At 46.9% G+C, this 21472-nt stretch overlaps 2 protein-coding genes and 2 non-coding genes across 5 annotated transcripts; 3 read left to right on the top strand and 1 right to left on the bottom strand.

Annotated features, from left to right (window-relative positions):
• Positions 1-110: 110 nt before the first annotated feature.
• xpot (exportin, tRNA (nuclear export receptor for tRNAs)) lies at positions 111-17820 on the bottom strand. Of its 2 annotated transcripts, none has more exons than XM_030353133.1 (25): positions 17672-17820; positions 16625-16787; positions 16007-16089; positions 15782-15838; positions 15545-15614; positions 14689-14940; positions 13864-14048; positions 12916-13084; positions 12069-12305; positions 11475-11513; positions 11287-11349; positions 10823-10947; positions 10034-10178; positions 9509-9628; positions 8865-8959; positions 8278-8347; positions 7564-7802; positions 6076-6361; positions 5067-5256; positions 4041-4157; positions 3380-3495; positions 3163-3210; positions 2999-3070; positions 2695-2751; positions 111-2363 (listed from the first exon to the last, which is right to left on the bottom strand). In XM_030353133.1, the coding sequence occupies exons 2-25, from the start codon at positions 16718-16720 to the stop codon at positions 2337-2339; spliced, it is 2958 nt and encodes a 985-aa protein (XP_030208993.1). In that variant the 5' UTR covers positions 16721-16787; positions 17672-17820; the 3' UTR covers positions 111-2336. The 2 variants fall into 2 exon arrangements, with proteins under 2 accessions (XP_030208993.1, XP_030208994.1); XM_030353134.1 differs by having other exon boundaries at positions 14722-14940.
• A 353-nt stretch (positions 17821-18173) lies between these two features.
• rpl18a (ribosomal protein L18a) lies at positions 18174-20145 on the top strand. Its single transcript, XM_030353231.1, has 5 exons — positions 18174-18255; positions 18900-19079; positions 19218-19347; positions 19580-19689; positions 19968-20145. The coding sequence occupies exons 1-5, from the start codon at positions 18238-18240 to the stop codon at positions 20058-20060; spliced, it is 531 nt and encodes a 176-aa protein (XP_030209091.1). The 5' UTR covers positions 18174-18237; the 3' UTR covers positions 20061-20145.
• Positions 18693-18826, top strand: LOC115543157 (small nucleolar RNA SNORA68). Its single transcript, XR_003976682.1, has one exon. It is a non-coding gene; the product is annotated as a small nucleolar RNA SNORA68 (small nucleolar RNA).
• A 130-nt stretch (positions 20146-20275) lies between the features above and the next one.
• Positions 20276-20409, top strand: LOC115543156 (small nucleolar RNA SNORA68). The gene has a single exon (XR_003976681.1). It is a non-coding gene; the product is annotated as a small nucleolar RNA SNORA68 (small nucleolar RNA).
• Positions 20410-21472: the final 1063 nt, after the last annotated feature.

Below are 21472 nucleotides of genomic sequence, written 5' to 3'. Positions count from 1 at the left end.
TGTTCTTCCCCTACAATCAAACAAACTTTTTGACGCATGGAGCTTAATCGCGTCTTAATTGAACGCGAATTACAATAATTATCAATGTTCCAATGAGTTGATTCCTCCAGATTATTTAACACTTTATTGGTACTCAGATGGTCGAGCAGAAGAGTTCATTGCAATATCAAAAACCGAGCCAAACCTTACCGTCCAAATGAATTCACGTGCCATGTTGTAACCTCATCGTCATGAACCCCTGCAAAGTGAGCATCCATCAAAAGAAAACTGATATCGGCTAATCTAGTCAAACCTATGTACAGTAGCTCCAAGGTGGTTAAAAACTAGACATGTGGTTAAGACTCAAGTACTCCTGTGTTTGCATAAGACGTTTAAACTTGCAAAGAGCTTTCTATTAAAAGTACCCACTGAAGCACTTCTCTACCTGCTGTGGTAAGACAGGACTTCAAACAAGCTTATTGAATGGTTCGAGGAAGGAGGGGGGGGGGGAAATAGTCTTTGAATCCGATTCCATGATGTGCTTGAAAGTTTAAAAGATGACTAAGCAGCCTAGTCCACTGCAGCATATGAATAGCCCGTCAATACCACTTCAAAGCAGTTGAGTGCAGGTGGCGGAGTGGGTACAGTTAATAGCGGTGGTTATTTCAGGAGCAATTAGAGTTCATGGATGTGTGGTTATTTCAGATGCACTCAAGTGTGTTGTCTTAAAATTACAGTTGAGTGTGTGATCACAGCAATGCATGGAGGTTTTCACTCAGAGCATAGTGCTGCTTTGACTAAGTAAAAGGTTTACAAGTGAACCAGGATGTAGATGAGTAGCAGGTGATACACTACGGACACGTAAAACTAATAAACAAAACACAATTAGATCCCAAGGCAGCACTGATTGGTGGACCCTCAATACCTACATAGCGTTCGATGAAGCACCCTTTTCTATTGGCTGCAAGTTGACCGGTAGCTTCACAGTATTGCATAATCCTTTCATTGAGAGTCCTGACAGCGGTAGAGATTGAGTCTACTTGGTGGATATTAGATACAGGGCCAACCGGTTCAAGTTTCGGACACTATTTGCATTAGTAACATTAGTTGATGAGAATCATTCCTTTTTCACCCTGCATTTCTTCTTTTTAAAAAGCTAAACCTCAGCAATGTATTTACATCGTATTCTCTTATTTACATTTTAGTTCCATCGTTTTGGGTTACCGTTTTCCCACCCCCTGGACCGACGCATCGACCACCAGGTGCGGTTTGGTCTCGAACCGTTCACGCGATAGATGAGGTGGCTGATGGGTAAGAACCGTTCTGGGGCTACGCCATACAGGAGATAAACAGCACATGGATATCTACAGCTGACCCCCGTAACAAAAATAGAATTGTCAAGCGATCAACAAGGGGGTCGGAACAGGGAAATGAGATGTCAGAAGGCTGCTGCTGCATTTGCAGGACAGAAAGTTTTCTTTTTGTTTCTTCCATAAATCGGTGTACAATAATGACCCGGGATCATTAAGCTCGGAGCTCCCAAATTATGTCACTCGAAACTAAACAATTTCTCAAGCATTCATCAGCATAAAAAAAAAGGAACACACATTTCATAAAACACAGTTCAGCCCTTAAAAAAAAAATTGAAATGTATGCAAAATGATTCACGTGGCACCAAACCAGTCCAAAAGGATGAAACAAATCATTTCTAAATAAAAACTTTCAAACTAACAAGGCTAGCTTTCAAGAAATCGAAACCGTAGGCCATATTCAGCACATCATCCGAGATGCGCGATTAAACCAAAAAAATAACCTGGGCTTCCTTTCGTTGCGTTCCAGCTCTGAGGAAGCCTTTTCCTACTTCCTTTCCGGTCGCCCTTTTTTCCAAATATATGGAGTTCCGTCTCGCCGAGTGGCTCATCACCAATCCAGAGCGTTCCCATCGTCGTCACACACACACACACACACACACACACACACACACACACACACACACACACACACACACACACACACACACACACACACGTCGTATTTTGGGTCAGGCCTCTGGAGGGGTCACCCCTGAGGGACCCCCATTCCAGGCCCGACTTGGCTTCAGCGAGCTGGGGCTCTGAACCTGTCGCCCCCTCCACCCACCTCAACCGGCTTGGATCAGGTTTTTGTTTTGCAGCTTGACTCTGTATTTGTGTGTGGGGGGGGGGGGGAGGGGTCTTCTCTAAGTGCAAAAAGCAGCTCCTATGCTAAAGTTCCATTTGTTTTGGCTGTAAATGGCGCAGGCAACTATTCTCTCGGCAGTGTCCTTTGAAGTCCCAATGAATTCCAGTCGTTTGTCCTCTCTGTCCTTCTCTGCACAGCTAAAGTTTGGCTCTCTGAAAGAATGCCTGACGACAGAGAGATGAAGGAGGGAATGTGTCATCATACAAAAGATATCAAATAATTATTGTAAAACACTTAACAAATTCTTAAACAAATATAACGCTGTGCAAAATGGTTTGCCAGTTTGACTGGTCTTGGCCTTTTCAGAGAGACACGGTTTCCAATGAGACGCATTGCGACAACACTGCAGGCTAAAGTAAGCTTGCTCAATACAGCACCAAATTAATGATAAACAATGATATTTCATATATTTTTGACCAAGTGCTTCATGATTTATTCATAGGTTCCACATACATCATGAGATGTAGATTAGATGAGTAGAGGGTTGGCGCTTACCTTTATGTAGTTTTTGAAAACTTTGACGTCTGGTTGCTGTAGCACTTGACACAGCTCCTGTGGTCAGAGCAACAAGACGCATGTTAGAGTGCTGCCACCTACTGGCTACTAACGGTAATGCCGGCTGTGCTCACTCTTCAGCCACGGGAAAACCACAAAGAATTGTTTACATCATAGACTCTGACCATCTGACAGGTTGAGTTGTAGCTTCTGGATAAAAATACACAGAATACATAACTTTATAACGCTTTTGGCCTTATTTGTGTGATTACTGTATTGATTTTGACCAGATAAGCTGACATACCTGAGTGATTTCTGGAGCCACTTGCAGTGAGGGGAGGTAATCTTGTTGCAGGAACTGGATGAACTCCGGCCCCTGGAAATGAGCCAAAAAGCAAAGCAAGTTAAAAACAGGACATTTTCAACCAAGGACGCAACTATCATGATTCGGAACGTGAGTGAACGTACCCGCTTATTATAAATCATCTTCAATGTAAGTGCACATTCTGAAAGTGTCTGATGGGGAGAAGAGAACGTCATTACATACAGCGTACAAGATCATATAAACACAATGTAGGCAAATATAAGAAATAAATAAAGTCAGCCCCCAAATCTTAAAAATACGGTAGAACGCAATAAAATGATGGCTCCACACAAATTCGAGTTTAAATGTATGAAAGCTTACCAGGATGGTCTGGGCATCTGTGAGGTCAAAGGTCGGCTTGAGGGGGGCCAGGAAGCAGGCAGGAACGATGTGTTTGTAGATGAAGTCTGGGAAGCCGACCATGCCACCCTCCCCACCTGGTGTACAGAAAGTACAATGTGAATAAAAAACAATGACACCGTTATCGAGAGTGGAACTGCTGCACACAATCTTTTGCAGCTCATTGAGGCCTCTTTTCCCAAATATATGGGTTGCAATTAGTGTTGGGCAAAGATTAAAAGTTTTAGTCGCGATTAATCGCATAGTATTGATGAGTTAACTCGCGATTAATCACACTTTAGAATTCGTATCAAATGTACTTCATAAGCAAAAACTAGACCAAGTCATCTCAAGGGAGTTTTATTGACAGTGTGGGTTGAATATAAAACTTAAGGAACAACACAGATTTGGGAATTGTAATCATTGTAATCAGGCTCACTTACTGCAAGTTTAATTGAATGTAAAGTAGGTTGAACTAAAAACAAAAAGGATTTCTGATATGAATGTCGACATTTTGTGGGCAAAACCTTCAAAAATTATCCCGTTAACGCGTTAACTTGCCCAGCCCTAGTTTCAATATGAGTCGTATTAAATATACGTCTTATTCAATATATTTTGTTCCACATCCCCTCTGGGTTCTTACCCCAGAGCTCCACCAACCGGGACAGGACGATGAAGCAGGTCTTCTGGGCGATGGGGTCGGGGAAGTCAACCGCTCCCTGGATGATGGTGAACAGAACCTTCTCAATGTTCTCCGCCCCTGAAGACGGACAGTCGAAGGGGAATGAACACATGAAATTAACTTTTTTCCATAAATCTATTTTTCTTTTGTCTTAGGTTGGCCTTGGTTTGTTTATATCTTTGCAATTAGTTGATATACTTTTCAAACATAGTATTACATAACCTTGTACACACTTTAGTCTGATTTCAAGCCATCTTTGCCAAACCAACATTCTGAGCAAACAGTGGACTGGAGTGGATCCTGAAATTAGCACCCCTATATACCGTATTTTCCGCACTATGACGCACCGGAGTATAAGCCGCAGCAGCTAAATTGAATGATGTGTACATATATAAGCGGCACTGGAGCCCGCCGCATAAAGGTGAGGGGGCGCAGACCGGTCATAGAGCCCATAGAGGTAAAGTTGGTGGACTGTAACGTGTAAAATCAATAGATTTAGGAGGTCCCCTAGTGGCCGTTCGCTGTAAAGATCCATAGATTAGCCGCCCCGTTATATAAGCCGCAGAACCGAAAAATGGGAAATAAAGCGCGAGTATAGTCCGAAAATTACAGTACTGTATCAAGAAGTTATTTTGCAACGAATCTTGACCCTAAGAATGGGGACTACAGCTGGAAATTAGCCAAATAGGCTACAGCTGTTCCTTTAACTGCACGGTTAATCAAAGGGACTGATCACGAAACTATCAACAAATAAACTAAGAATGAGTTACAGATAGAGTCACACCCCTACGATCAATCCTCACGGTCACACACCGTCCATGAGCACATGAGTCACCACGATAACCCCAGACCACGGAGGTCGTGTCCGGCTGTCCGGCGGCTCTCACCCTGGTTGGCCATGACCTCGTTCATGAACACATGAGTCACCACGATAACCCCAGACCACGGAGGTCGTGTCCGTCTGTCCGTCTGTCCGGCGGCTCTCACCCTGGTTGGCCATGACCTCGTTCATGCCGCTGCTGGCGATGGTCTGGATGAAGGTGAAGTAGCTCCGCCTCAGCATCTGCTTCTCCAGCGCCGCCGTCTGGTCGTTCTCCTCCGCCGGACGGCCCAGGATCTCAAAGATGGCCACCACCAGGGGCATGAACACCTGCTGCAGGAAGGGGGACACCTGGACCTGCTCCCACACACCGGGGGGTGGGGGGGGGGGGGGGGGGAGGAGGAGGAGGAGGAGGAGGAGGAGGAGGGAGGAGGGGGAGGAGGAGGAGGAGGAGGAGGAGGAGGAGGAGGAGGAGGAGGAGGAGGAGGAGGAGAAGAAGTTAGGCTGCCATATTTACAACTGATGAGCACAACTGGCCCAATGTGATTATAAATAAGAATTGGTGAAAGGAGTAAATAACAAAACTGCATAAAGTAGAGCACAGAGTTCTTCATTATCCCCACAATTCAAATCGCAGCAAGCAGTTCAAAAAGTATAAAGGAGGTATCCAAATCTTTTAGATTCATCTTCCTCGATGAAGATGTATCTAAAAGATTATATGCAAAAGGTTGTAACTACCAACGATGTAACAGAGTGTAACTACCAACGGTGTAACAGAGTGTAACTACCAACGACGTAACAGAGTGTAACTACCAACGACGTAACAGAGTGTAACTCTGTTACAGCGTTGTAACAGCGTTGTAACAGCGTTGTAACAGCGTTGTACAGCGTTGTAACTACCTCTAGCATCTATTCCGCTGCTTTCCTTTCATTTTGTCCTCAATATATAACATAATTCTATGACCTATTTTCAGAAAATAGTCGAGGTTCTAAAGCTAGGATGGTTAGGGTTAAGGGTAGGGGATGGATAGTTCATCAGGTGTGACTCCCAGCCAATGCCTGCAGCCTCACCACACACACACACACACACACACACACACACACACACACACACACACACACACACACACACACACACACACACACACACACACACACACACACACACACACACACCTTGAACTTGGCGGTGATCTGGCTGATGAGGGGGATGAACTCCTGCAGGTCCTTGGCCTCGCAGTCCTTCAGCATGTGCTCGGAGGCGGCGGGCACGAAGGGCAGCACCTCCTCCTCCAGGCAGATGATCATGCGGTGGAGGAAGGAGCGCACGGCGCTGCGCAGCGGCCCGCGCTGCACGGGGCAGCCCAGCGCCGGCAGGAAGGCCTGCAGGCAGTCGCGGTACACCTGGGTGCAGCCGCAGTGCTTCACCGTCTGCTTGTTGCTGAACGCCTTGCTGGTGCGGCTGGACGGACGGACGGGAAGATGTTTAACATGGGGAGCACCCAAGAGTGAGTGGTTAAAGAGGACCTATTATGCTACTTTTCTGGTCTTCATTTCTTATTAATGACTCCTATAGCGCAACCTGACACGAATCACAGCACAAAAAACGATGTCGATTTTCGGGACACTCTCTGTCAACGCTCGGTTTCGTCCTTCTCCGTCCCCTCGCCCCCCTCCTGCCAACCCAACTCCGTTGTGATTGGTTACCTTCCTTGAAGCGCGCGCGCGGGCAGATTTAATGGGGGCGCGGCAGGAGTGCCTCTACGTAGATGATTTCCCGGAAATGTGAACAAGTGAATCGCAAACGTTGTCCCGAGTGTTTAGCGCTCTGCACAGCCACCCCAGACTGTCAGCAGGGAATACGTCGAAATGCATGTACGTCATTATTTGACACTTTAGTATGGTTAAACATGACTATCAATTATTATAACAACGTTTATAGGTCATAAAAGTCGAAAAAGCATAATAGGTCCCCTTTAAGGGATGATGTTATGTCCGCTGTACAGTAGTCTCACAAATGAGAAGAATCCAATTTAAAAAAGACTGAAGAAGTCTGACGGCAGACAAGCTCAAATCTCGGTGAACGGGCTTCGTATTTGATTCAACCAATCATTACTTGTCACTTGGGGGGGGGGGGGGGGGATCTGTAATCTGAGCTGTGACACCTCCCCTCCCAGATACCCTCCCACATGTGTTTGTGATGTTTTTGATATGTTGCTTATGTGCTGAGGTCTTTTTTTGCTAATCCCTACACTGTGCCCCCCTTAGAGGAGCATAGTTTAGGTATTCACTTGTTTAGCTTTTTATTTTTATTTTCTAAAGAGGGCAGCTTGTTTCTCATCAAACGAGCCCCTGACAGTCTCTCCGTCCTGTCGCCCCACACTGTCTTTTATGTTTCTTGGACGGAATGTAACTGGTAGTTTCGTTGCTCTGTAACATGTGCAATGACAATAAAAGTTCTATCTATCTAATCCCGGCCAGCGGTAGTTAACAGCAGAAAAATAAAAGACGTACGCTCTAACGGAAGAGTCGGCTACAAATCGGATCCAAACTAAGATTATTTCCAAGCATCGCGCACCAATCCAACAGCGACTCCCTGGTCAACATCACCCCCAGGTGGCCTACGATCTTACCCCCTGGGGGGCCGCAGCCCGTTCAGCTCACCTGGCAAAGCCCACGGCGTGGCTGAGGCAGTCCCCCAGCGCCGCCTGCCGCTCGGCCTCCGTCTCCCGGGACAGCTTGTCCAGCAGCAGGCCGAAGGCCTCCATGAGGGGCCCCAGAAGGCTGCGCATCAGCCCCTGCTTCCGCTCCGCCGGCCCGTCGCCGTGGACGATGAGGATGCCCGCCGTCTCGAACATGAAGAGCTGGTCGTCGCTGGTCAGCAGCGCTGGGAAGCCGTTCTCCTGGGGGGGGGGGGGGTAGTTGAAGCGCGAGTCAGTTTTGTGCGGTGCGCCGAGTTATGTAGATGATTGTGTTACTTGCGCTATTGTTTTAATGTGAGATTTTGATCAAAACGGTTGTATAATAAGTGTGTGTTGACCGTTGGTTTGAATAATAAGTGTGTGTTGACCGATGGTTTGTTTGAATAATAAGTGTGTGTTGAACAATGGTTGGTTTGAACAGTAAGTGTGTGTTGAACATTGGTTTGTTTGAATAATAAGTGTGTGTTGACCGTTGGATTGTTTGAACAGTAAGTGTGTGTTGACCGTTGGATTGTTTGAACAGTAAGTGTGTGTTGACCGTTGGTTGACTATTGGTCAGTTTGAATAGTGAGTGTCTGTTGACTGGCGGGGTCATTGCTTTTGGTGATCGAATGCCGCCCGGGACGGTGAGTAAACAAAAAGGGTCTCCCGTTTCCGACGGGGCGTCGACACTTACGGGCGGGGAGAGTTCCAGGAGGTCCTGGATCTGCCGCAGGATGTCCTCGATGAAGGCGTTCATGTGCTTACTGGGAACAGAGAGGAGGGCCAGTGAGTGCTGGGGGGTAAGCCTCACACAGAACCCAGGGGGAGTCCATGATGCAGGGGAGGGTGACTGTAGTACCACTAAAGGGAACCGTTCTTTAAATCGGCATCATTGATGGGTCGGCTTGGGTCGGCTTAGCTCAGGAGGTAGAGCAGTAGAGCAGTTGTCTTGTACCGAAAGGTTGCTAGTTCGATCCCCAGCTCCTCCTAGCTGAGTGTTGATGTGTCCCTGAGCGAGACACTTAACCCTGACTGCTCCTGACGAGCTGGCTGTCGCCTGGCATGGTTGACTCTGCCGTCGGTGGGTCAATGTGTGCATTAACCGATGTAAGTCGCTTTGGATAAAAGTGTCTGCTAAATGCCGATTCTAATTTTAATTGTAACTTTGATGCATAGTTACGAAACTTGAAAGATTCCCAGCCATGGACTAAGATAAAACCCCAGGTTTTATATAACCGATAATCATTCATGATTTCAAAAGAAAGTCATGGGGAGTCTTACTGTAGGGTTTTGACGAATCTAGAGAAGAGGTAGGCCACCCTGCTCCTGACCTTAGGGCTGCCGTGTCTCAGGCCCCTTTGGTCCAGAAACGCCACCTGACAGAAACGAGAACCAGGGATGGAAACCAGGAGACGGTAGGCTAGGAAAGCACACCAAAACGTTGCCATGCCTTGAATAATGAACCCCAGGGTGTGCAGATGTGTTTCAGCTCTTTGATGATAATGGTGTTCGTAAACGTATGTACTCAGGGTATGTGGTACGTCCTGGCACTTAATGCATGTACTTAATGTATATTGTACGTCCTGGTATTTAATGCATGTTGTACGTCCTGGCAGTTAATGTATGTACTTAATGTGTGGTACGTCCTGGCACTTAATGTATTTACTTAATGTGTGGGGTACGTCCTGGCACTTAAAAATGGTACTTATTATTGTGTAGCATCTAATCCTAGCTATCTTTGTTGTGAATTGGGAATGGGTTAACCTAGTGATCGTTAGTGCTTGTCACTTGGTTCTATGAACATGTACTGTCACTGTACCGACAGCGATATGTTGTTGTTTCTCTTTCATCTGACAAATGTATTTATTGTAAATCCCTTTGGTTAAAAGAGTCTGCTAAACGCCCTTAAAAGTAGAACCACTCACCAGAACTAATGGAATGTGGTGAGGCTCGACCAGGAAGAACTTCTCGTAGCGGACGACCGTCTCGAAGAACTCCAGGGACACCGAGGTGTGCTGGTACCCGCTCACCCCGCAGGACACCAGCTGAACGGGGCCAAACAGAGGGGCTCTTACCCGGTGTGGTGGAACGACGACCGTAGAGTCAGGAGGAGTACTAGAGCTGGAGTCAAACAGGCTTTCAAATGGTCCGCCATTCATTGAGGAAGCTTTAATCCAGGTAGGGGATTAAACATCCTCATGGCATTAAAGACCAGGTAGGGGATTTAGCATCTTGCTATGACTGTGGACAACAGGGTTCAAACTAGGGGCGTGCACGGGTACACGTGTAACCGGTTAGTAAATCATAACCGTTTAGGAAAAATAAGTAAACGAAAACCGTAAAAAAACAGACACTCCAACAGACACCCGCCTACAAGAGAGTTACCGTTAGTCAATGGAGAGAGGCTAGACTCTCTGAGCAAAAAACTCAGACCCTCTGGGTTTACCCACCGTGCGCATCATCTCCTGCAGCACGCTGGCCTTGGTGGCGTCGCCCGTGAAGTGGGCCCCGTGGGAGGCGGGCAGGGCCTCGCCCAGCATGTACACCAGCCGGACGGCCACCTCCACCTCCATGAAGGACGCCGTCTGCCAGCTCCTGGAGCAACACACGCCGCTTTAGAGGAAGGACCGGCCACACGCGACATGCAACATCTCGCTTCCCTGCATCAGGACCGAATTGACAGTTCACGGTGTTGGCCACTTTAACTCTGGGACTTTATGGATGCGGCTGTAGAGGGAATGCACCTGAAGGTAAACCATCTTTGCGTTGAGAGACTGCGTGGCCGTTAAGTTGCCAATGGGGCAGATTATGGTCCCACGTTCACGCAACGCAAGGGGGTTATTACGGACCCTCCTTGCGTCCATCACAAGGGCCAGAACCATAAAAGGTTCTCGACTGCGTCGAGGCGTCTGCGTGGTTATTGCGTTGCATGAACGTGGGACCATAATCAGCCCTTAAGTGTATCTCTAAATGCTTGTATCGCTACATTCTTATTTTTATGATGCAAAATTCCCGATCTTCTCTGCTCGTTTGTTTCAGCGGCTAGACATCCAGTCCACATAAAAAGCTACACAACCGACTTAAGCCGCACCTGTGAACGCAGTTTCAAACTCAAAGGAAAGCCTTGCGTTTGTCTACTGGCTGCTAGCGAGGTGAATCACTCAACACGGTCTCACGCCTCGTTCACACTACATGTCTAAGATCCGCGGCGGACGGAGGCAGTGCGAGCGGGCCCTTACTGCATGGTGTTGTTGAAGACCCTCCGCACGGCCTCCAGGAGCAGGTCGGGGGACACCTGCGCCAGGCGGTCCAGCAGCATCTTCAGCTGCTTCCTGTACTCCACGAACATGGCCTCGTCCTCGCCCTGGAGCAGGAGCACAGACCCGGCGTTGAGGTTTCAGTTTCCTTTTTGAGGGGGGGGGGGGATTCTTTCTCTGCACCTCATCCGTCGATGAGGTGGCTGGTTCGAATCCCGACCGGTACACCAAAAAATGTGGACGGCACCTCATCCACGGATGAGGTGCCGTCCACATTTTTTGGTGTACCGGTCGGGATTCGAACCGGCCACCCTCCGGTTACCGGACAAACTCCTTAACCCCGTAGGCCACGGATGTCCCAAATTATCGAGCAGCTCTGGGGTCAAACGTATATATTCACGTGTGGGGGGAAGAAACGGTGACTTGTTCTCGGAACAAGAGCTCACCTCGTTGTCAAAGTTGTACTCGTCGTCGTAGGTGAGCTTCTTCATGATGGCCAGCATGATGGCCTGCCGGGGGGAAACCAGAAGTTCCCGTTAACACCTGTGGAGCTCATCCGCGACACTGAATGATGTTTGAATGGTTTCATAACTGAAATGTTAACATCTATGAAATGTTCACGTGACAATTTCACCTCTATGTTGGCTTTCTGCTGGTCGGTCAGCTGTGGCAGCTAGGAAGGCAAAGGAGAATACAAACAGTTTTAACGCTTTGCTTCCATTTCTTCCCTTCACACATCCAGCACCACATCCAAGAAGCCCATCCTTCCAAATCAATGAAAATGGGTCAAAATTGCCTCCAATCACAATTAAAAACAGTGCACACAACCACGAGCCCTTCATAGTTCACAACCATTCACACAAACACGAATATTACCAAGACAACAACAATCAACTCAAAATACAACTTTTGAAAAGATGTGATTAGCCGTTACAAGCCGTTTTGAATATCTGCCTCTTCTGACATCACAAGTGGGCTTGTCCACCTAGATGTGTGCTGGATAGATCGGTCGACCAGCCTACCCAGTGGACTGTAGCAAACATTGCTCATCTATCCGTCACACATCTAGGTGGACACGCCCACTAGTGATGTCAGAAGAGGCAGATATTCAAAAACGGCTAATCTCACTCACACCTGGTGTTATAACACGTCACCTTTAACCTCCACCGGACACGTACATCCCACACAGACAGACAGACAGACGGCGCCCCCCCCTCCCCTCCCCCACCTGTTTGAGCACGTGCAGGTAGTCGTAGCAGAAGGCCACGATGTTGGCGGAGATGTCGTCGTCGGCGTGCACCAGCAGCTGCAGCAGCAGCGGCACCTTGCCCTCCAGCGCCTGCAGCGTGTCGTTGGCCGCCTTCACGTCACCCGCCTTCACCAGCTTGGTCCAGCTCAGCACCAGACTCTGGCCCATGCCGTTCACCAGCCGCGAGAACTTGGCCAGGAAGTCCACGTCCTCCTCCTGAGTGGGTGGAGGGGTCACAGGGGGTCAGAGTCACAGCGGGCAGACGAAAACAGGATGCGAGAGCCTTAAAGGTGACATATTATCCCACCGGGTGTGAGCGTGATTATCCGGTACAAGCCGTTTTGCAAACGGCTTGTACCGGATAATCACACTCACACCTGGTGGAATAATATGTCACCTTTAATCTTGGTATTTTGACAATAATTGCCAAGTACGACATCGGAAATAGGTTTGCGTTTGTTGAAGTCTTTCCAGTGCTATTCCAATCTAGAAGATCAACTTCATGAACGTAGATACAATTGACATTTAGGGCATTCACGCACCGACGGCGGAGTCGACCACGCAAGGCGACAGCCAGCTCGTCAGGAGCAGTGAGGGCTAGGAGTCTTGCTCAAGGACACCTCGACACTCGACACACACTAGGATGAGCCGGGGATCGAACTAGCAACTCACCCGCTCTCTCTGCCTCCTGAGCTAAGCTGACCCTACATCATTACCTATATCACAACCGTATATCCTAACCCGGCGAATGCTACTCTAATGTAATGTAGGCCTCTTTGGATCTGGTCCTCAATCGCGATTGGAAGGACGGCGTGGGAGGCAGCACCTGCTCGACGTGGAAGAAGCCGGCCGACTGCAGCACTTGGCAGAGGGACTCCACCAGCTTGGTCTTGTCCACCGGGTCCATGCCCTTGTTGACGATCTCAAACAGGCAGTCGCACGCCTCCTCTCTGAGCTCCTCCACGGACATCTGACTCAGCAACAGGTTCACAAACCTGCAAGGTTCAAGTGTATTCATACAGTGTCAAAATGGTAAACGTATGCGATTGAGACCAGTTAGACATCCACAAAGATCCTTTGGCATTTATGAATGGGTCCCCCAAAGAAAGCTATTGAAATCTTTTGAGAGGGGGTACAAAGATCATAAAGAGATAAATGAGACAGCAGGGCAGCAGACCTTAGTTTGACACCCCCAGCCTTCACACACAAAGTGGTGACCGCATACTGATATCACATGGCATCCCTCAGGCCATCGGATGATGGATGGAATATGATACAGGAATCCAAATATAGACAGATTACAGTTACATGTTTCTTAGTATCTTGAAGTAGGTGTGGGGAAATATGAGAAGATATCGTAATAAATCCCATGGAGGGATTGTTTGTGTGGAAGATACTCAATATTATTGATTTCAAATCAATGAAAATCAAATCATTGTCCTTCTGTGTATGTTCAACAGTCAATACATAGTGTAACATCAGACTAGTATACGACAGCTACCAGTCTACTCGGGCGAGGTTGCTCGGGCAAACCTTTCTCTGGCGAGTGATTCAGCATCGAGCGAATTTAGCGGGAACGTTCAAACATTTCGAGCAAATGATGAACTTGCTTGACCATCGAAAAATGTGCATCTATTCACGTCTTTGCATTGACTTCGTACGTAGTCGTGCCACGGCTTCGCTTTGCTGAGAACTCGAGTCACGTAGGGGCTCAACCTGGCCCCCTGCGACGTTAAACCAATGCCGCCCCGGATTTAAGGAAGGACCAACCCACCGGTCGTTTGCGATGAGGTTGAGGTCGATCCACGATACGTAGGAGCCAACCACCTCCAGGCACTGGCAGGTGATCTCGGGCTGGGTCTGCTGGTAGGCCTGCAGGATCTGGAACCAGGACTCCACCAGGTTGGGGATGCACTGCTCCCTCATGGTGTCCTTGATCAGGGTGTTCCTGCGCGTGTCCTGGAGGAAAGGAGGCGTGCCCCATCAGTCAGGGAGACGCCGCGCTGAGGCCGACGGCACACTCAAAACGCAACCCAACCCGGAGCAGCTTGGAGCCTCCGGTGGCAGGTGGATGCTTTCTTCGAAGGTCAGGAATACGTTAATTATTTTCATGTATCTGTGTCGCTTTCTGCCATTTATAGCAGACTCTTTCCTCCGAAGCGCCTTACAGTGATGCTGTTTATATACATGTCCTTAATGAGTGGGCTGTGGTTAAGACGGGTAGTCTACAGTCTAAAGGGTAGAGATTTGGGTTAGAGTCAAACATCGACTAACCACTGGACTATCCTGCTTTTGAAACAGGTAATATCAGTATTTAATAACGTACATATTACTTCAAGGGCTTTGAACAGATGCCGTTAAGTTTAGAACCAAGCAACCTTACAGCTGGGTATCAAACTGTCTACTTCGGCCACTTAAAAAGTACCACAAACAATTAACAACCAAAAAATTGTCAGGGGTTACAAAAAGATGTCATTGAGGTTTGAACCCCAGCCACCTTACAACTATGACTCGTGCCTTTAAAACAAGCCATGACACCGTTCAGAAAGCCTTAAAGGGGGTCAGAGAGGAGGGGGCGTTTGCGTTGGTTGGTGCCTACTTGAAAGGTGCTGTTGTATATCAGATTCCTTGCCTCGGTTGAGTGCAGCGTGTCGCGGTCCACCACCTCCGCGTCGATGGCCATGAGCGTGCGCAGGTACACGTCCACGCCGTTTGGGTTCAGCCCCACCAGCGACAGGATGTCGAAGAAGAACTTGGGCCACAGGGTCAGGTACTCCATGACGAAGGTCAGCGCAAACACCTGCGCCGCCTTGTTGCGGATGAAGGGCTTCTCGGGCTGGCTGTTCATCAGCTTGTGGGGGGGGGGGGGGGGGGGGGGGGGGGGAGACGAGAGGTAAGGAGGGAGAACCGCCAGGTGAGATGCTCAGGGGTTGGGTGGAAAAGGCTGGGCCGAGACCCAAGTAACACTCCTCCTGAATGGCTAAACAGTTAGTGTGTAGTCCTTAGGCCTAAAAAAAAAAAATTGTTTGGTTCTGGTTTCCGACCGACCCCGTCAATTTATGTGCGACCCAAATTATTTTATGAGCTGCTGTATAAAAAAAAAAGAACGCTGAAAAAAGTCCTACCTATCATTCGCTGCCGCTGGAAAAAATAAAATAAAAAAATAAAATAAATTCCCTACCTACCCATGACCTCAAATGACAACCAACAGAAACCAAATATATATTTTTTAGGCCTTAGGAGTTGCTTTAATCCAAAGCGATGGTGGATTTGTTTTTTGGCTACATGCCGACCATGATCAGGAAGGGGTTAGACATCTTGCTCAAGGAGAAGTCTACAGTGGGCGTTAGGGGTTTGAATCCAGAACCATTTCGTCTGGGAGTCAAACACCCGTAGCCCCTAGATGATCCGGCCCCCTTCATAACGTAACAACACAAGCATCTAAATGCCGCTACCTGTCCCTGCAGCCATTTCATCAGCGTCTCTCTGATGAGCTGCTGCTGAGGACCGCTCAGGGCATCATGTCTGAGAGAGAGAGAGAGGGGGAGAGAGAGAACGAGAGAGAGAACGAGAGAGGGAACGAGAGAGAGAGAGAGAACGAGAGAGAGAGAGAGAGAGAGAGAGGCTTAGACATCAAAAAACTTCATCCATTTCCGAAACCCATTGTAAGAGAGCTCCGACGCCATTCTTACCGATACTTGATCTGATGCTCCAAGACTTGGAACAAGAAGAACTTCACATGGTCATCACTGAAGACAAAAGGAAAAAATACAATTACTGTACTGTTAACAGCATTTAAATGTGAACATGAAACACTGAGCTATACGATATGTCATGCTAATGACATATCCTAGTGCTATGCACTTGTGGACTTCTAGATGTGTATTATTTGATTGAGGTCTTCTTAGAAAACTTACTTATAAATGCCTTTAGCCAGCGCATCGGCGCAAACTTCCCAGGCATCCTGGGACTCCTTCAGCTGCTCGAAGTAGGCCATGGCCTGAGGAGGAAGAAGAAGGGAAACATGAACCCTGAATTGAAGTCTATCAAACCAGATATGACCAAAGCTCCGCCTCAGTATGGTTCTGTACACAGGGGAAACACAAAGCCATGACTTGTTTGGTTGACGCTATTTGAACACTAATTTTAGAAGACTGAATAGATGATTACTCATACTGCAGTGCAACCTCACTGATCTATTCAGTGGAAGATTTTATATGAGGATGCAGTCAAAGATGTTGACCAATGAATATGTTTGCTATTACAAACATTGAAAAAGATATTCAAGTTTTTCTGGTTCTGTGTTGGCCCATTCCAGTGGAGTGAAATGAGGTGTTAACTCCACCTATGTGGTCATCGTATCCACATGAATGGACAATAACAACAACACCCAAATGTCACCAAGATAGCAACAGCGAGGTTCAAACCCTTGTAGTCGAGCTCCATTATAAAACAATTCATCAACATCTCTAGTTCGCATAGTAACTGAGCATAGATTATAAACCTGATTTGGACAACAAAATCCAAATTCTTACCCGCTGCCTGTATCGGGCGTCAGCATTTGGATTGAGCCCGAGCAGGGCCTGCTCGTCCATGATTGCAGCGATATACTGGACAGACTGGCAGGCCATCCGTGGACTAGCTTTCCTCCAATACAGGTTCACCACACTCTGCTAGCATCAGGCAGACTCCATACATCTGGAGGGTAATGACATCGTTATAGTACTGGAAAGTTAAATTGCACCGCTGTTGGTGTGTATTTCTCTCCAAAAGACGACTGAAAACATACATACTAGTCACAAATTATACCTAGTCTTGCATGTTACGTTATTAGTCATTTATTGTGGTAACGTTACGGTGTGATCACTAGACTCGAGGCTCAACAATGAGCTTGCTAGAATGAGCGGTCCAAACAAACACTGACCCTTAGAACCCTAGACCTGAAACACACCAAAGTTGTTGTTTTGTGACACAGTGTGACAGAGTCGAGTCCCTTTATCACAACCCACACAATGAATCGTGCATACGACCTGCCGTGATAGGGAATGATGCAACGCGGACTCAACACTGTAGTAACGGTGTCCTATAGGCAACATCTACATGATTAGGATTAACCAGGTCGATATGTGTTAAAAACAGATTTCCTCTCAAGCGATCTGACAGATGCTCAGTGTGAGCGGCGCTGGGGGTACATGGCCATCGGGACGAGGCAGGCCACTCCTAAAAAGTTGACACCGAAATGCTAAGTTAGCTGTCACGTTTAGAGTTAGCCGGGTCGAGCTACTTGGGAAGCTAACGTGAGCAGACTCGTTCATAATATCAGCCGACGATCACCGAGTGGTCGGGCTACAATGAACACACTCCCGTCCACCGTGGCCTCAAAGCAAAGTGCTTAGACCCGGAGTGAAGTGTGAACCAGTCCAACCCACGGCGCCGCCGACACCGGGTCTATCCCTGCGAATTAACGGCATGCTTAGCGCCCTCAATCCCATCAATGTGGGGCGAAAAAAACTCACGATGGCGTTTCTTTCCCCCTCTCAAACAATGCATACAGACAAAGGCGAGCACACTGAACATCTCACCTTAGTGGGGCCGCCGTGTCACATGTATACACTATGTGCAGGTATCGTGAAGAAGTGGAGATTGATCCAGAAATCTGCGGTACGTTACGGACTACCAGGGCGATGCGTGAGCGGATCTCGTACGGCGTGTCCACTCGGCGGATGTGACGTAACGTGTTTTCGGGTCACAACCACCGGAAGAAATTATATTTATCTTAAATATATATATATATATATATATATATATATTAAATATAAAACTGTTTATAAATGCAAATCAGTTTTGTTTATAGCCTATCTTTCAATCATAAATCGATTGAATCAATCCTATATGAACTAACGGATGTCAGAATGGCTTTATTTGCACATTTCTATTTCATACTGACATTAAAAATTAATGTATTTCAGAATGATGCATTTAAAAATATATATTTTTGACAACCAAACATTAAAACATACCAAAAATATATTTATTATCGCCGCCAAATAAAAGCATTATCTCGTTAAGCCCTGCCTTTTCGTACTTGACGTGCGGAGTCTCCGCCCAACTACTTCCTCTTTTACTGTGGCAGTCCGCGAGAGACACCATGAAGGCGTCGGGAACAGTACGTAAACGTTATATTTATCGTTTTAAATGTGTTTTACACGGCTCTTTTGGAAGAATATCGATGAGTAACGATATAGTGGTGGTTTGGGACTGACTTGTATGGACATTTAAGGTTAATTTTAAATTTATAACGTTAAACGCGTCCAGGCTCCTGCTGATACAACATGGCGTCTCTTTCGCCATGTGGACGATGGGAGCTCTTAAATTATACTCCAAATCACGATCACATGCGAGATGACTCTATGCAAGTTATTACTGGTGTCCAACTGGCATCTCGAAAATGCTATATTCAGCAAAATACCACTGCAACCTAATTGAACCCGATCAGCCGGTAGCTGCTTTAGCAATAATGCTAACATGAGCTGCGTGGCCTCATTCGCGGTACAAGCTCTTCGTTTTGTGTTGATGTCGGCCGGACACTCAACCCTATACTCTAATGCACACAAACCCAAGGCCCTGTCTAACCAGTGACATGCTCTTAATGCGTTGTGCAAAAATTAATCTTTGAATCTTGTCGCCTTTCTCTGATGCTGTTGTGCCGTTGAAAGTGAATCCAAGGTTTAACACGTCGCCCTAACTAAACAACTTTAACTCCTATGCCGTTACATGAATTAACTTTTTCCGTTTTTCTTCACTTGACAGTTGAGGGAATATAAAGTGGTCGGGCGCCTCTTGCCCTCGGCCAAGCTCATCGCTCCTCCTCTGTACCGCATGAGGATCTTCGCCCCCAATCATGTGGTGGCCAAGTCCCGCTTCTGGTACTTCGTCTCCCAGCTGAGGAAGATGAAGAAGGCCTCCGGCGAGACGGTCTATTGTGGCCTGGTAAGAGAACGACTCCTTCACGTCAACAGATGACTGTGATGTGACCACTTAATTAGCCATGCTCAATGCGTTATTCCAAGTATCGTACATATCCATTTTTCCCGTTGTTGCTTGAGAGACTTCTATTCGTGTCATCAGGTACACGAGAAGACCCCGCTGAAGGTGAAGAACTTCGGTATCTGGCTGCGTTATGACTCTCGTAGTGGAACCCACAACATGTACAGAGAGTACAGGGATCTGACCACCTCTGGAGCTGTCACACAGTGCTGTGAGTACAAGCAACCTAAATATCTACCACTGTTCAGAGTGCCATCCCATCTTCAAATTGTTTCGCCTATCATCCGGTTATTGTGCAGTATTCTGAATAGTTTGACTTGAGTTAAAATGCAGGTGTTTAAATCATTTGTGAATTGGTTCATGGCTATGTAAAGAGTTCCTGTTGGTAGACGTGTCCAGCTGCCATGTTTGTATTTTTTATACGTGTTCTCCTTTTCCTTAAGACCGCGACATGGGTGCCCGTCATCGTGCCCGCGCTCACGCCATCCAGATCATGAAGGTCCAAGAAATTGCCGCCAACAAATGTCGCAGACCGGCCATCAAGCAGTTCCACGTGAGTACTCCCCCATTCATACTCATGTTTTCCAAGCCAGCGTCTTTTTCTCCTCGTCTTGGAGGACAGTGATGGTGGACTCGGCTGGTCCTGGCTCATAAGTGCATGGGGTCTGTCTTAACTGGGTTTCCGTGCATCTAATGTCGACTTAAAGCAGTCTTGATGCACACCTGCCTGTTAATGTTGTCTAGTAAACTGCGGGTGACGCTGTACTGTTCCTGGTGTAACTCTTTCGCCCGACCGTAACCAGTGGTTTCCCCTGATCTTCTTGTCTGCAGGACTCCAAGATCAAGTTCCCTCTGCCCCACAGAGTTCTGCGTCGCCAGCATGCTCCCCGCTTCACCACCAAGAGGCCAAACACCTTCTTCTAGAGGAATTGTCTGTTATCACTTTGTGCGGGAACATAAAAACTTCACGTTTTTGTTATATCTATATAATAAAAACGTGTTAAACAAATGGCGTTTTGAATCTTTCTTCTTCCTGTAACACAGAAGTAACACGCGTTCTCTTGTCAAAGATTTGTCTGGAGAGAACCCCCAGGTTTTTGCTGGATTCCTGTGGTTCTAGGCTTGTAGTTCTAGGCTCGTATGCACACAAACCCAAGGTCCTGTCTAACAAGTGGCAGGCTCTTAATGTGTCGTGCAAAAAATAATCATTGAATCTTGTCGCCTTTCTCTGATGCTGTAGTGCCGTTGAAAGTGAATCCAAGGTCCAACAAACGTGGCCTAAACATTCATAGAACGCTCGGTTCCATTTGAATCCTGTTAGTCACCCTCTGACGAATACATGTCCTATTGGCGTCTACATTGGATTCATTAAAGCAATGATGGACAGTCTTTAAATTTGTAGGGTTTACCCCTATTTTGATACAGGGTGAGGTTCTGTATGATTTTTCCAAGGTAAATGGTTCTACAGCAGAAGTTGGGCAGTGGTTAGGAATATGGATGAGTTTTATTGATGTAGGCTACCTCACATTGGCAATACCAGTCTCAACGAGCTACTCTACAAGATTAAAGTAAGTTATCTTCAAGCAGTTTAGGGAAGACCAACGTTGAAGGACACATTGGGGTCTGCATGTTGTGGAAATAGAGCGGAATTTCTATCCAATAGCTGTCATTTGAAATGAACAAAATAAAGAATTTAAATGCATTTGTCTGAATTGTTTTTTTTGCTTGATGTGCTTTAAAATATGGGTGTACTTAAAATAATCTTCCCATTGTATTGCATATTTAATGATGGTAATATCCTGAGACTTCCAATAATTATGGGACGTCTCCACTTCCCTCATTTTGCATATATTTTCGTAGGCCAAAATGCTCTAACCTGGTCTAGAGGAAAAAGATTTCCACTGAGGGGAAAGCCAGTCTTTGTGAGGCTGTTGGTAGGAAAAATGGTCGACCAGGAATTTTGGACCACACGATGGCAGTCTTCCCTAAGACGTATTTTCTCTGACTTCTCGCACCGTAAATACCAGAAAGGGGGAACACCTCCCTCAATTAAATTAAGATGACTCGGAGTCCTACAATTGATTGCTCATATAGTTACTCCAAGTCATTGTGTAGTTGTTTAAACAAGTCTTCCCTTTGAAAGCCTTTCGGAACACAGGTTTCTGAAACATCAAACTTGCTGAAAAGGCCATGCTCAGACCTAGATAAGTCGTGCAGCTGATTGTGCTCATAGAGATTTCATCCTGGAGAGAATACATAAGTTATCCCTTATGTCCAGAGTCTATACCATGCATGCATCCTTGAGTAAAATACCTCGATAACCCCTACCGCTCCTA

This window comes from Gadus morhua, chromosome 4 (genome assembly GCF_902167405.1).
Source record: "Gadus morhua chromosome 4, gadMor3.0, whole genome shotgun sequence".
Lineage (NCBI taxonomy): Eukaryota > Metazoa > Chordata > Actinopteri > Gadiformes > Gadidae > Gadus > Gadus morhua.
Note: the sequence above shows the minus strand (reverse complement) of the source record. Positions and strands in the feature narration are given on the sequence as shown.